We start from the raw sequence: 16,223 nt of genomic DNA, 5'->3' as shown, positions 1-16,223 counted from the left end.
TACACAGAGACCATCTCGGGCGCCGAATCCCTCGCCTTTACCCTATCCCTATCACCTCAACAATCGGTGAAGGGTCTTGTAGTTTATAGGCCCCCGGGTCCTGTGGGATCTTTTTTTGATGATCTCCAGCAGGTCCTGTCTGCACTAGTCCTGAGATCTGAGCAGTGTCTATTGGCGGGAGATTTCAACTTCCACATGGAAGATCTTCAGGATTAGGATGCTATTAAGCTGCTGGATATCACGTCTGCCTTGGGCTTGTCCCCTTATCTCTTCGGCCCGACCCATGACAAAGGTCATACGTTAGACCAGGTCTTTTCCACTTCACCAATTGTGGCTACCGCACTTCTGCCAGTATTATGGTCTGATCATCGTCTTGCCCATTTTCAAATATCTGCCACTGAGAAACCAGTTGTCAGTGCCATGAGACAACAGGGCAGTAACTACAGGGCGTACCATCGGGTGACTCCAGATCTGTTAGCCCAGGCCCTGGTGGACCATCCTCTGTCCTACACCGGTGATCTGGATAACGACCTTGACATCCTGCAGTCCTGGCTCTTAGCTAGATTGAATGAGCTGGCCCCATTACAGCCACCCAGATCTGATACTCAACGGATCTCGGCCCCTTGGTTCACGGTGGAGCTGGCCCACTCCCGTAGACAATGTAAAGTCGCCGAACGGGCATGGAGAGCCCACTATGATACCGAGGCAAAACAGATTTATAAATCCATGATGAAATCTTATCATGGTTTAATCCTACAGGGAAAGAAATGCTACTTTGCTAAAAGAATTGAGGAAGCAGCAAACTCCTGCAAGGAGATCTTTTCGATTGTACGAGAATTTACCACCCCGCGTTCGATCTCAGCACAGGAAGTCCCGGCTGAGACTTGGGCCGACACCATTGCTAACTTTTTTACTACCAAAATTAGGCAGATACAGGACTCCTTTCCCCCAAGACCGACAGCTGATCCTTCGACTCTGTCTAACGAGATAGCTCACCTGCCTACCTCTGGCCCTGTCCTGCTGGACTTCCCGCCTCTTACGATATCCTCATCTTTAGCATTGATGAGGAATCTTAAATCTGGCTCACCTCGCGATCCCTGCCCGGCGAAATTCCTAGCTAGAATGGCAGATGTTGTCAACCCCATAGCCAATCCTATTCTCAACCTTTCCTTGAATCAGGGAGCTTTGCCACACTCCTGGAAACAGGCCATGGTTATTCCTCTCCTTAAGAAGCCCAATCTTGACCTGGAAGCTCCGTCCAATTATAGACCGATCTCACTCCTTCCAGCACTTACTAAAATCCTGGAGAAACACGTTCATAGCGTGCTCTCCAACTTCCTGGAGTCGAATGAGCTACTCCATGCGTCTCCATCGGGCATTCGATCCAACTTAAGTACCGAGACGGCGCTTTGGAAGTCTCAGAGATTGTGAAGGAGGTGCTGGATGCCGGAGGCAGGGTGATGTTAGTTATGTTAGATCTGTCGGCGGCTTTCGACACCGTCCCCCATGAGGATCTCCTCACTAGATTACATGACATCGGTCTAGGGGGGACGGTGCTCAACTGGCTTTGTTCCTTCTTAGCCAACCGCCGACAGACGGTCTGGGCCTCACCTGGATCTGCCGAAATGCCGCCATTGGGAGTTGGAGTTCCTCAGGGCTCAGTACTGAGCCCTTCTCTATTTAACATCCTTATGACCCCTCTGGCGACATTGGTGGAGTCCTATGGGGCCCGGATCGTCTCTTATGCTGACGACACCCAGCTTCTTTTCACCTGCCGTAAGAGCGAAGATTTCGATGGGGAAAGTATCCGTGAGTGCCTTGGGGCTGTTTTCAACTGGTTCCAACTGAACAGCCTCAAGTGCAACTCGGATAAATCCGAGATACTTTTCTTCGGATGCCCATCGGAACCGGATTGGCATAGTTGGTGGCCTGCCGACATGTTCCCCCCAGCTCAGTCATCTAAATGGGCTAAGAACCTGGGAATTAAAATCGACAACGAGCTCATGCTCAAATCCCAGGTGGCTACTCTCACAGGGACGTGTTTCGGTATCCTCAGGATGCTTCGAAAGTTCTTTCCTTTACTTTCTGAGGAACATCGGAGAATAACTGTACAGGCACTCATAGGATCCAGATTGGATTATGCTAACATTCTGTATCTGGGTCTGCCGGAATATCTCTTACAGCGCATGCAGGTGACCCAGAACGCTGCAGCACGAGCGATTTTTGGCCTGCATCGCCGTACCAGTGCCTCTAACTTGCTGCAATCCCTCCATTGGCTTCCCATACGGAAGAGGATAATGTTCAAAGCCTTGACATTAGCCCATAAAGCCCTGCATGCCACTGGTGCAAAATAGCTACAGAAGAGGCTGGACCTTTACCGGCCGACACGATCCTTAATATCGGAGTCACTGGCACTTGCTGTGGTTCCCCGTATAAAGAGGGCCCGACTGGGTGGTCGGTCCTTTAGATTCTTGGCCCCCCAGCTATGGAATTCTTTACCGCTGTCCCTTCGGTCCACATCCAATCTGCTTGCCTTTAGGAAGGGTCTAAAGACCTGGTTATTTTCTGGTTAGTGCGCTTCCATTTTTAGCTTCTGTTTTCCTCTGTTGTTGTTATGTTTTTCAGTCTCCTCTTGGGTCTGGAGCACAAAGCGCCGGGACACTCCCTTGGAGTAGCCGTTGCACTATATAAGACTCATATAACATAACATAAAATAACATAACATAACATAACATAACATAACATAACATAACATAACATAACATAACATAACAACATAACATTTGCACTACATGAGGGTAACTACCTCCAAAATCCTTGATGCAACTCCAGGAGTTTGCAACTTAAGGACTCTTTAGCCGAATTCTTCATTGTCTGGTGTCTAGAGTACTCCTGGCAACGTTTAGCACAAAGCTATGGCCTGGATGAAATCCGTTTTTTCTAATTGGAGAGTTCACGTCCATGGTCTGACCAGCAACATAGAGATGACCCTTATGACATCTGGGCTGTATCTTTACAACCTGTGACCAGTTGATCAATTAGCTCTCGTCCTTCCATCAGTGTAAGGAGCACAATCAAATGCCTCAAAGACACTCCCTGTGCTGGTGAGATGGACACTCTTCATTTAAGTGGTTCGTGCCTTTCCATTCGGGCACTGGCTTCTTGTCGTGCCATCAGTGGTACATCAGTGCTGACTGTCTAGAACAAATACCCTGGAATAGCTATGACCACCTGGTGGTGTCAGTAGCCTCATCTGAGTGAATAAATGATACTAAGGTCTTGAATGCTCCACTCAAGGGTGGAATTAAACCTAGTGCCAGATGAAAAGACCCTACTTCTGCTCCCTTCCTTGGGTAGACGTGTCTGCAATGCTTGGAGTGGTGAAGGTGCCACTGTGGTCTTGAGAACAAGCACAAGACAGGGTAAGCGTCCAGGAGAGAGGTAGGGCAGCAACCATAAGGATCAGCGGCCAGCTAATCAATACATAATCTGAAAACAAGATTGGCATCTCCATCATGAGACGATTCAGGATGATAAAGACACTAGTGGACTACACCTGCCAGTGACCATGCGCCGCTCTCTTGATCTAAACCCCTCTACTTTGGCCAATGTGCATCATTTTCAATGGCTCAGTGGAGACATGCAGTGTTACCTAACGAAGGTAGGATAATGCCATTTGACAGTATGGTAGACTCTATCGTTTTTTGCTGTACATGAGAGGAAATTAAGGTTTACCATCTGTCACCCTAGACCACTAGTATGTTGACTAGTTGTGTGGAATAGAAAACCATTGGTTTCCAAGTTATTGCATTATAACAGCTTGAAGACCCCAAACCCAGATGTTCCCTTGCCTCAAATGGATGCCAACAAATCCAAAGTGTGCCCCCAATATGCATGAGCACCTTCACCAGTGGAAAGTTATTCCCAGCCATTGCTTAGGTACAGATTCCCAAAGTTCTGAAACAACCTGGGGTTCTAAGCATTAAGTCCAAGTATGCATTTTGAGTAGGATATACTTGACAAATTTGAACTTCAGCCGCCTGGCAACCCGTGTTTTCATCGCTGGAGACCCTGTAAAGATGGAGGCATTTAAACTACTAGCGCATAACTTCTGGTGGTGGTTTACTGTCTTTTGTGTGTGCAATGCAGTTTTGGCGCAGACGCATGATCTGCTTTACTTGAGCCACAGATTGCATAGATACCAGCACAAGGGCGATAATAGCCACTGTGCTACATTGTAGCCACCTGTCTGTCTTCTTCCATTGACTAGAGTACAGGAACTTCTTCTGATGTATTAATTGTGAAAATGACCATCAAACAACTAATGATCTAAAATGTCCTCATGTAATAACAACTCTTTTCATCATGAAGTTGTGTTTATGTTAAGTGTATTTAGTTTGGTTGTTTTCCTAATGTCTTGTCTATATTTGTGTCTGTTGATGTTTGACAGCCTTGTAGAAATCCCATGTGAATCGGGACGAAACGCGTAGGCTGTTTGTTTTGGACGTGTCAATCCTGTTTTATCCAAACATTTTGGAGATTTGTATGAATAAAGACGATATAAAAACAACCTACATGTGGAAGAAATTGATTACTGCACTTTAACTAATGGTTTTGCTGTCATATGTTTTGTCAGAAATAATGTATAAATTCTCTTGACTTTCTAAACTTTGTGCTCCTCAATTTTGTGGTGATTTGTATTGATTAAATTGGGTTTTTCGGTGGACCCAAAGAGTGAGCATTCTTCAGACGTTTGGGACAGACAGTGTGCAGGCAAAGTCTATACCACAACGGTTTTTTCTGTATTTATTTAGTACAGGAACTATGGAAATAATAAAATGAGAGAGACACAAGGCAATCTGAAAACTACGGCGTTTTCGCAATTCCTCTTCGCCAGATTTATGTTGTTCATAAGCCCCCATATTATCAGAATGATAACACAAATAGCACATTTTATTTTATGAGCCACTAATGCTGTTTTTCACATTAAGCATATTTTGGGTAGTTTTTCCGCCAATTTATGATCACATTTTTTATGTGAAATTTTAATCCATGCGAAATTGGTTTGAGCAGAAAATATCTTGCAGGAACTGTAAAATGGATGCCTGCTGCAGCCCAGAAACAGTTCTGTTCGAACCACTTTTTCTACAGAATCTCGCATACCCTTTCTTCAAGAGATGTGCCCTTGTGTATAGTTTTCACATCGATGACTGATGTAATGAACTTCAAGCTTCCTATGGACCGACACAGGAAATAGCATTGTTGGGAAACAAATTTAGCTGAACTCCAGTCACAGGTAAACTAGGTCCAATCATAGTCCTGAGTTGATGTGAGCCGGGAAGGGTGAGGCTACATTCGGGCTCGAGTTTTATTTTGGAGAAGTCTTCCAAAAGCAATGAGCAGATGTCCAGTGGTAAGGCAAAAGACTATATATGCATTACCACTGATTGCAGATTAATTGTAGCTATTTCACATCAAATTTCTTGCAAAGGGCTTACAAATAATGCTCCCCCCTGCACTGAGCACAGCCCCCAAGCCCACGGATCATGCACGCAATCTAGGCTTCATCCTGGACTCCTCTCCCACGATGACCAAACAAGTCAACGCCGTCTCATCTTCATGCTTCAACACCCTGCGCTTGCTTCGAAAGATCTTCCGGTGGATCCTCACCAACACCAGAAAGACGGTCACCCAGGCCCTCGTCACCAGCCGTCTGAACTACGGGAACGCCCTCTACGCCGGAACCACAGCCAAAGTACAGAAAAGACTCCAACGCATACAGAACGCTTCCACACGACTCATCCTGGACATACCCCAACACAGCCACATCTCTACCCACCTGAGACACCTGCACTGGCTCCCCGTCAGCAAAAGGATCACATTCAGGCTCCTCACCCACGCTCACAAAGCTCTCCACGACACCGGCCCCGAATACCTCAACAACCGCCTCACGTTCTACACACCCACCAGACAACTCCGCTCCCCCAGCCTCGCTGTCCCACGAATTCGCAGAACCACCACCGGAGGAAGATCCTTCTCCTACCTGGCTGCCAAGACGTGGAACTCCCTCCCCACCTACCTACGGCTGACCCAAGACCACCTCTCCTTCAGGAAGCAACTCAAGACCTGGCTCTTCGAGCAATAGTAGCTCCCCCTCCCCCAGTGCCTTGAGACCCTTGCGGGTGAGTAGCGCGTTTTATAAATGTCCTGATTGATTGATTGAATACTGATCACTCTTCTACAAAACAAAGTTCCACTATCACCAAAGGCCACTCTCTATACTCTCTACTAATAAATGCTCGATCCCTCTCTAAAAACAAGCATCACATCTACGACCTTCTCATCGATGCAAAACCAGACATACTATTCATAACCGAATCATGGTTGGGAGAGGATATGGCTCCAGTCCTGCATGAAGCCATTCCTCTAGGCTATCAAATAATCACCCAAATTTGTATAGCCAAAAAAGGAGGTGGTCTAGCTGTTGTATTCAGGCAAAAAATACATATCACTAAAGTTGACAACATCTCCATAAAGAATTGTGAGGCTCTTATAACAAGATGCAATCCTACACCGTCTTCCACCTGTAACTTCCTGCTCCTTTACAGACCTCCACCTAGCAAGGCAACATTCCCAGACGCACTTCTAGACACAGTTTCAAACCTGATAACAATGCACTCCAACCTATGCATTCTGGGTGTCCTTAACATTTGGTCTGATAAAACCAATATGACCCATCCAAAAACAATAATCACCGGCCTAGACGCATTGAAACCTGCATCAGATTGTCCACAATCCGACACACACCGCTGGACATATCCTAGATGTCATTTTTGCTAATACTGAACTAGTTACCTTTCAAACTATAACTCCAGTCACATGTTCAGACCACCACTTGCTTGCTTTCCAACATAAAACAACACTAAGCGACTCACCTAAAACTACCTTACATCCATCCACCTATCGGCCGTGGAACAAACTCAATTTGGAACACTTGGAAACACAACTAACATCCAGTATAAATCTGGAAACCATAAATTCTGTTCAGAATCTATAAGAGTGGCTACAGGAAGCTTTTGACATCCTGATACCACTCAAAGCCACACAACAGAACAAAAGAAAAAAAAAGCGCCTTGGAGAAACATAGAAATAAAAGACACAAAACAGCAAATTAGAAAGCTGCAACGTACCCGGCTCAAAACAAATGCAAAACAAGACAAACTTCACCCACAGAAAATTAACAAATTATGTAAGTTGGCTATCAAAAAAGTTAAGAAAAGGTACCATTCAGACAGAATTCAAAACGCTAAATGTGCAAATAAAGAATTATATAAAATACTCAATAAATTTCGAAAACCAAATTGCCTAGATGGAACTCATCCTTTTACTCTAGATTTCACAGACAAACTGGCAAATCATTACACGGACAAAGCAGACATGTTGGACTCGTACTTAAAACAGAAACAAAGCACCAGCACTAACCCTTGTACAAAACAGCTATCCAAGAATGCTCTAATCAAGCCCCGCCGTTTCTTTCAACACATCTCACACAATGAATGTATGGACTTGGTCAAAGCAAGCAGGCCTGCCGGCAGCCCTTATGACCCCTGTCCGCCACAAACTTTCAAGACAATTCTTTTAACAACCTCTGCTGCCATTCCAGTAAGAAGAATCATCAATGATTCCCTAACTACTGGAATATTTCCACAAGAACTCAAAAAGTCATACATACACCCTTTACTGAAGAAAACAAACTTGGACCCGATGAACCCTGACAATTACAGACCCTTTACAAATGGACCTTTCCTGGGCAAACTTATAGAAGGAGCAGCGTTCGCCCAGATGTCACAATTCATTGAAGAGAATAACATACTTTCAGATTTCCAAACATGATTCAGTCCGAGAAGAGGCACTGAATCTGCCCTCCTTGCCATCTGGGATGACCTAAAGAATACCGTTGACCGCAACGGGGTTGCTGCGCTATTCCTCTTGGACCTCTCAGCTGCCTTTGACACCGTTGACCATGACACTCTGAAACAAAGACGTTATGAAGCCAGCATAGAGGGAACTTCTCTAGACTGGTTATAGTCCTACCTTCGAAAGAGAACTAATGTCATCCATGCCCCACGTTTCTCGTCCAAATCGTACTCCACAAAAGCAGGGGTCCCTCAAGGTTCTATCATGTCGCCCATGCTTTTCAACATTTACATGAAGTCTTTACCAGTACTGATCAATAAATGTCACCTCACGTGCTACAACTATGCAGAGGACACGCAAATACTCCGCCAACTGGAATACCCCAAAGACATTGGAAAATCACCAATTTTCAGCTGCCTCACAACCGTGAATCAGTGGTTGACTTGGAGCCATCTCAAATTGAATACTCACGTGTGGCGATTGGAAAAATTACAACCCGCCTGCCGCATGGCCTGATGAACTGGGATCACTGCCTAAAGTATCGAAGGAAGTAAGAAACCTCGGTATGACCATGGACTCCAAGCTGTCGTTGAATGCCCAAGTGGATAAACTAGCAAGATCAAGCTTTGCTACTATAAAAACACTGTGACGAATGTTCCCTCATTTGGGATTTCCAGACAAGGTCCAAGATACTATCTCCCTTGTTCTATCCAAACTCGATTACGCCAATAGCCTCTACCATGGATCACCTTTAACGACCATGAAAAGACTACAACGGATTCAGAACTCGGCTGCCAGACTACTCTTGCATATCAAACCACAAGACCACATCTCCCCTGCCTTGAAAGCCCTGCATTGGTTATCGGTTTCCTAAAGATCCACGTTCAAGCTGCTTTGTATTACCCACAAAGCAATATATGGAATAGGACCACTCTTCATCGGGAATAAAATCAACAAACACATTCAACAAAGGAACCTCCGCTCTAAAGGAGCATCTCTCCTCAAAATCCCACCATACAAGAAAAAAACCATGGGTGGCACATCCTTCTCTGTTTAAGCAGCCAAACTATGGAACTCTTTACCCCCAACATAAGATTCACCAACAACCACCTTATCTTCAGAAAACTACTCAAGATTTGGCTCTTCCCCACATAAGCACCATATGGAAACAGAAATTTACAGCATATCCCTCTGTATATAAGCATGTGTTTTCACTGTAGATATGTACCTATCTTTCTGTATTACTTTATAAAACATGTAAAATAATTATGTTGTTAAGAGAAAAGAAAGAAAATAATAATAATAATAATAATAATATTAATCAATAAATAAAAATCATCTTTGGCCTACATGTACTTACTTCCATTGTGCATCTATGTACCTTCCATGTACTTGGATCTGTATGTCTGTTACTTTTCTGCTGAAAAAGCATACCCAAAGCACTACCCTATTTCTCATCCTGTGCCTCTATCAATATATTTAATCTAAATATATTTACTTCCTTTATGTATCTATATACTTTCAATTTACTAATGGATATGTATATTTATCACTTTCTTCTAATTTAGCATTTCCAATGCACTAGCCTATTTCTCAGCCTATACTTCGCTCAATATATCTTCTAGCCCAACCTTCTCACTCATCTCAAACTTCTTTCTACTACTCCTTCCAATGCACTACCCTATCTCTCATCCTATACATCTATCAGTATATCCTCTACATCCACTCTCTCATTTATCCCAAACCCCATACCACTGCTATTATCGCCAAAATAACCATTTCCAGACTCTCTCCTGCTCTACCCCTCCTTGCATCATCTGACACATCTTTAACTGTACTGATCCCCAAAAACAAACCTTTCTAAACTCTCCCCTTTGACTCCTCGCCTCCAAAACTACTTTTTACTCATCCAAAAGCCTCTTCCTACTGCTAAGACCTAAAAAAAATAAACAAATAAACAAATAAATAAAAATCATTCACTCTTTTAACCCTCCACTATCCTTTTCAATCAAAATTAACAGACTAACATGTTCACTTCTCAAATTCCATATTCAACTATACTAATATACTGCCCAAATAACTGAATAACATATCTACTACTCAAATTACTTCATATTTATAGTATACTAATTTTCAACACTAATCCTTTATGGGTTCCGGAGTGGCGTGCTACTCGCCAGAAAAGCGCTTCAACACCAATCAGGGGTAACAAGTGCTATATGAATGCAAATCTTTCTTCTCCTTTTGTTCCTTCGCTATCCTTTTCACTCCAAGTGGAAAAGCGTGGCTCAATGGTAGAGCGGGAGACCCTGATGCAGAGGTCTCGCCCGGGACCAGGGTTCAATTCCTGCCTCAGCGTCTCTTGGACTCAATCTCCCCGGACCTGATCATTCTCGCCTCGGTGCCTAGTCTTATCATGGGTCCCACTCTGGGCAATAGCTTGCTTAATCTCCACAACAGCCCCAGCAGCGCTTGGATGCCTGGCTTCACCTTGGGGGTGCCCAGGAGTGGACACCTCACAGGAAAGCCAGGAAGGGTTCCACAGCGGTATGAATACAGCGTTACGAGACCTCTGGGTAGAAGGTGCTGTATAAATACAAACACATTTACAAGTAACTGACTACTATCCACGACTGAAATTACCTCATAATTCACCACTAATCCTTTATAGGCTTCCTGAATAGCGTGCGTCAACAAGCGATAAATAAATACAAACTTTTGCTTTCTGCTATCATTCCAAATCCAAATAACTGACTAACCTATCCACCACTTAAAATGTACTTGCATGTTTCACTATACTAATTAAACACTAGTCCTCTATGGGTCCCGGAGTAGCGGGCTACCCGCCGAAAAAGCACTTTGACGCCTCGTCAGCGGTAGTAAGCGCTATATAAATGCAAGTATAATACAATTATAATAATACCTTCAGCTATTCAGAGGTCGTCACTGTCAATAGTGGAGGGGCGCCACCTACTGGCAGCCGCCCTCCAATTGTGGCCTGACTTCCATTTTACACTCCGAATTTTCAACCTTTCTCAATAGTGAAAAATATGGGACTCACATGGATATAGTTGTTCTTGTGAAATACCAGTTTTTATTAAATATCAAAATTAAATATCAAACACAAGACACACACACAGACGCAGGTGTATCTTTATTGGGAATTTAGGAAACATTTGGAACAGCACAACTCTAGTAGTAAAATTCAATACAATCTGTAGCTTTACGTTCTGGCAAGTATTTCCACAATCTAAATGCAAATGTATTTTTTTATCAAGTCCACTTCTCTTGCTTATATCTATTTAAAAATCATGCTACTGTTGTTTAATATTCCCGCCGTTATAAACGTAATTTCAGGATATTATCTACATAAATCCCACTTTCATACATAAAGCACGTTCTGACCTTGAGATGCTTTACTATAGGGACCCTGACCCTAAACCGCTCCTACTTATGCCAGAGAAGTTTGTTGTCTAGAGGCCACGTTACTGACGCTGAACTTGGGTAAGTAGAAGGTCTGGTCCCAGTTCAACACTCGCATGTTAAAACGGTGTGATTCTCGTTAAATCCTGTAATCTCCCTGTGAGTGTTGTTGCAAATAGGTGTAGTTTAAAAAAAAGGGGCTTATTTACAAGCCCCTTGCGCCGTCAGTGTGTCACTTTTTTGGACGCACCGGCGGCGCAGTGTGCTGGCCCATATTTACAAGGCCACGAAAAGCCAACCTGTGTGGCTGTTCATGACTTTGCGTGAAAAGGGTATTTCATGGAGGTTGCTGTGGGTGTTCCGATGCAACAACACTGGATTCTGCCAAATTCCCAGATTTACAACATTTCGTAAACCAGAGAATGCGTCAGAGTACAACGCCTCCCCAGGGATGGCGCAACGAGGAGAAATACTATAATTTCTCCTTGTTTTTCCTCTGTCTGTGCGTACTGCATTCAGCACACATAGAAACAGTAAAACACCATCAGTGATTGTTTTTGTCAGGAAGGTGTCCCTAGCATATCATAGAGCTATTGCAACTGGCTAGTACCAACATAAGGCCTGTAGAGCTGAGGTAGAGTCAGTCATTTGCGCTACTGGTTCTGCTTGAAACTCAATCAGCTTCGAAGCTTTGGACATTTCTTGCAGGTCAAGTGGGCGAATATTATAAAAGTGGACACTGTACTGAACATTATCCTCACAAGGGGAAAAAAAGTAGATCAAAGTTAAAATTAAATACCTACACCAACCAACCTCATGCAGTATTTTTTTTATTACGAGAGACGAGAAGTGGTGGGGTTAGCAACTGTCAGCTCGACGTTAATGCTCTTAAAACGGATCTGCGAGCACGACCCTTGTGGGTGAGAGCTCTTAGATTGAAACTGACAGGTATATAAGGAAAGGCCTGAATAATTCATTGCGAGTGGCTGCGCGGTACGCCGTCATGTGATCACCCTCACGCACACTGTTTAGTCTCGGGTTCAGCCACTGTATGGTTCTTTTTAATGCAGCGGACTCTTTGTTCTTGTTGACCTCGCCGTTCACTCCTAGATGTTTTGATGCCGCATGCCTCTAGCGCCGACCTGCCCTCGAAAAAGCACTTTACTACCCTCAGATTCACAAAAACCTGAACTGCTACCTACAGCAGCAACCTGGGTACGTCACCAGTACGTCAGCAAGCGAGGCAGCACAGTGGGCTAAGCTGTCACTGTGGAGACCTTTGTGTAACCCTCGGTCAGTAGGGCGGTGCCCACGCGAGGGACGGTCACTAGTGGCCCGGTAACAAGGCGCAGTTCTGTCGCACCCGGTAGTACCGAAGCCTGTACCGCCCGGGCGATTCCAAGTTGAAACATCTGGAGTGGGTAATAAAATGGGAAAAGTGTTGTTACAGCACCCACTTTACAACCGCACTTACCAAATTCCATCCCATTTCTAGCCATATTTCTGCCTGCTTTTTGCAGTGGACATGGACCCGAAAATACCAGAGCATCTATCAGTTCAATTTGGCTGAACACTCGCATTTTTGTCTGAAAATTTAATTTCTGGCACTCTTAGAATCGAGCCCTCGGTGTTTCCTCCTTCTGGTGTAAGCAACATGAGAATCCCATTCACTTTGTTGATAGAGACCCCTATTAAATGTAGTGCTATGAAGTAAGCATGGGCGAATTTTGCGAATCTCGCGTTCGCGAATTTTGCGGATTTGCGAACTCGCAATCCGCAAAATCCGCGAATTCTCGCGAATTTGCGGATTTTTTTTTTTTTTTGTGTTTGCCACTCTCTGTCACCACTGCCACTCTCTGACTACTCATGCCACCCTCTGGCCCACCCATGCCACCCTCTGTTTCATCACAGCACCCTCTGGTTGTCCAGTCAGTGTACCTTATTGTGGCAAAGCAAAGCACACCTTCCCTGCCTCAAGTGACCTGAATTAATTTGGGGCTGATTAATGTGTCACAGAATATTTTTTTAGCTGGCACCTGCTTCCTTAGTGCTTCCTGATTAGTGATCTTTTGCACTTGCTAAGTGCTTTCATTGTTGCAAAATTAGTTACAACACCTGCCCTGCCCCAACTGACAATAATGAATTAGGGGCTGATTAATGGATTTGAACTTCCAGCCTGGCTCCTGCTTGTCTCCCTTAGCTGTAATTCAGGACCTTTGTGGCATATGTGTAACTATTCTGAGGTTCAGAGCAGGGTCACATAATAGTTGCAACTGGCAACTGAACTCTGGAGGGGCCCCTCAGGAAGCACTACAGGAAATGGCTACTAATGATGAGCCTGAACTTTTGAACCTGGTAAGTAGTTTCAGTTTTACTAAGATCGTATTTCTGCAATTTAGCGCTTTTTCGCGGGGCGCGAAGTTGTACTGGGAAGCCGCGAACTCACGCGAACAGTGCGAGCAAGCCATAAAATCCGCTGCTCGCGGATTTGCGGATTTTGCGGGAGATTCGCGAATCTCGCGGATTGCGAATTTACCGAAAATCCGCAAAATCCACGAGCGAAACGGATTTTCCGCCCATGCTTACTATGAAGCTTACTGGTGCGTATATCAGCCGGTGGTGACTGGCCCTTTGGATTGCATGAGGTGGACGCACCACCAGTCTGTCCTGAAGACGTGAAAACATCGCTGAAAATGTGTTGCACTATATAAGGGGTCTCCAACCTTGTTTGCATTGAGAGCTACTTCAGCTCAAGGAAAGGCTGGCTGAGGCTCGTTGAGCTACTAGAAAACATTACCACTGCCCACCAGTATACAATTGTGCCAAGACTGGACACCATAAGGACCAGGATGGCCACCCTATTATTAGTCATGGCCAATATTATGCAAGGGGCAGCCACAATGATATCAGGGACACCTAAATATGATGTAGTCATGCTCTTAATATGCCACTGATGGCTGCCAGTATACCTTAACTAGACCACGAATACTCAAAATAGTTAAGGATGGCCATAACTATGTCATTGGCACTATTACGCCATGAACTGACACGATTGTGCCATAGACAAAACCCATATGATGGGGCTAGCATGCCCATTTGTTAGTCCTTGACACCAGGTGTAGCTTTCAGGAAACATTAGTGTTTATAATGGATGCATGCATAAATGAATGCAGGTAAGGCTCTTAATGTTCTCTGCTCAGGATCCAAGCTTTTCTCAGCCCTTGGCTGCTCATGCACCCAACTGATACATTTTCACTCTGACTCCTGCAGTCCCAGACTTTAGTGAATCAGCACTGATTACTGCTCAGGCTACCACTGCCACTCTTCATTTATGGCCCACTGTTCACACACAGTGAAAGTGATAAAGCAGGGGACTACCTCATTGCCAATCGCCCTGTGACTTAGTACGATACTGGATAAAGGTGGCCATGTGGCAGACTCAATAGGCCGACACAGTGTGTGTTTGATTGTTAATATGAGTCCCTGCCATAGGATGGCTGGCTGGCTAAAGATCTTCAGATTAGCAGTATTGTCTTTTGTAATATGCTTAAAGTCTCTCTATAGACTCTTTGAATGAGATACTGGGAATGACTTCACCTGTGAGAGCTACTTTGAAGGTGCTGCCAAGTTACCAGTAACTCCCGAGGTACTCCTTGCAGACCCTGACTATATAATGGAAAAGATGACCGTGAATCAATGTGAGCTAGTTAGGGGGCACGTGCAATTCTTTAACTGATTTCAGTCCGTTATGATGTGGCGACGTTGTCCTCTATAATACCAGTAAATATGTTATTTAAGTCAAAAGCACAATTCGACTCACACAACAACAAACTGGAAAACAGTAATGGGAAAGGTGTTCTAAAACTGACCTTTTGAACCTGATGTAAAATAAAGTTTACAATATAGAAACTCCCCAAGTATCTATTGAAAGTGCCAGCATCACCCACTGTGCAATCCTGCGGACAGGAAGGCTTATTCTATGTCGCAACATATGCGAGGGGCATCATTTCGACTTTCTTGAGACTCTTCAGGTACTTGCTATGCATGGTGGTACGGATAGTTGTTTCTGCTGTGCGTCTTGGTTTCTATAAAGCTACACATGCTTCTACAACAATGGAATGTTGAAAGCTCCATTGAAGGTAATTGAGTAGTTCCGGATCCATAATGGTCAGTCTAGGCCTCTGCTCTAACATTTCAATATTTGTCTTTCTGCTTCTCCCTGCCTAATATAAAACATTCTACCCTCCATGGATGGAATGCACTCAGTGGCGACTCCTCCGCTAAGGCGGAGGAGCGTCGCCCCCACTGTTGCTGTGCAGCAGGAAAAGAAAGGAAAAATAAAATGAGAATAACTTGATTTTATTATCATTTTATTCTTCTCATCTGGGGCAGCATGAGGGCAGGGCTGCTCTGCTGACAGAGCAGGGGAGAAGCAGTGGGCAGACTAAAGTGAACATGATGCATTGACCAGCCCCCTCGGGACGGCCAAACAGTCATGCACACTTTAGCATGTTCTCCATGCAGGCTGCATTACAACCTACATAGAGAACATGCCCAGGCCCCCAGTTCCCTTCTGAGTGCCAAACCACCATGCTCAGACCAATCACAGTGCTGCATTGCAGCGTTGTGATTGGTTTAGGGGAGCCAATCACAATGCTGCATGGCAGCATTGTGATTGGCTCAGGTATGCCTGGCTGCTTCCTGTTCGGCAGAGGAGAGACGACATGGGACAGAGCGGCGAGGAGGTAAGTGAATATTTCTTTATTTTACAATTATACCTCCTTACCCACTTACCCTCTGGCTCACCAACCCAGATCCCTGCTGGCCGCCACTGAATGTACTAAAAGCCTTATAGCCCCTTTGCTTCGAACTATCTGGCTTGT

The 16,223-nt window shown here is 44.6% G+C and overlaps 1 protein-coding gene across 1 annotated transcript in view; it reads left to right on the top strand.

The window, feature by feature from the left end:
* Positions 1-420: 420 nt before the first annotated feature.
* The window catches only part of LOC147698844 (uncharacterized), a 45,909-nt gene continuing 30,106 nt past the window's right edge, over positions 421-16,223 (top strand). Inside the window, exon 1 of the mRNA XM_086936279.1 lies at positions 421-661. Coding sequence (XP_086792405.1) covers positions 421-661 — 241 coding nt within the window. The remainder of the gene's footprint in view (positions 662-16,223) is intronic.

The sequence above is a fragment of the Lissotriton vulgaris genome, chromosome 8 (assembly GCF_964263255.1).
Source record: "Lissotriton vulgaris chromosome 8, aLisVul1.2, whole genome shotgun sequence".
Taxonomy (NCBI): domain Eukaryota; kingdom Metazoa; phylum Chordata; class Amphibia; order Caudata; family Salamandridae; genus Lissotriton; species Lissotriton vulgaris.
The sequence above is the reverse complement of the archived record's forward strand: the minus strand, read 5'-3'. Positions and strand labels throughout refer to the sequence as shown.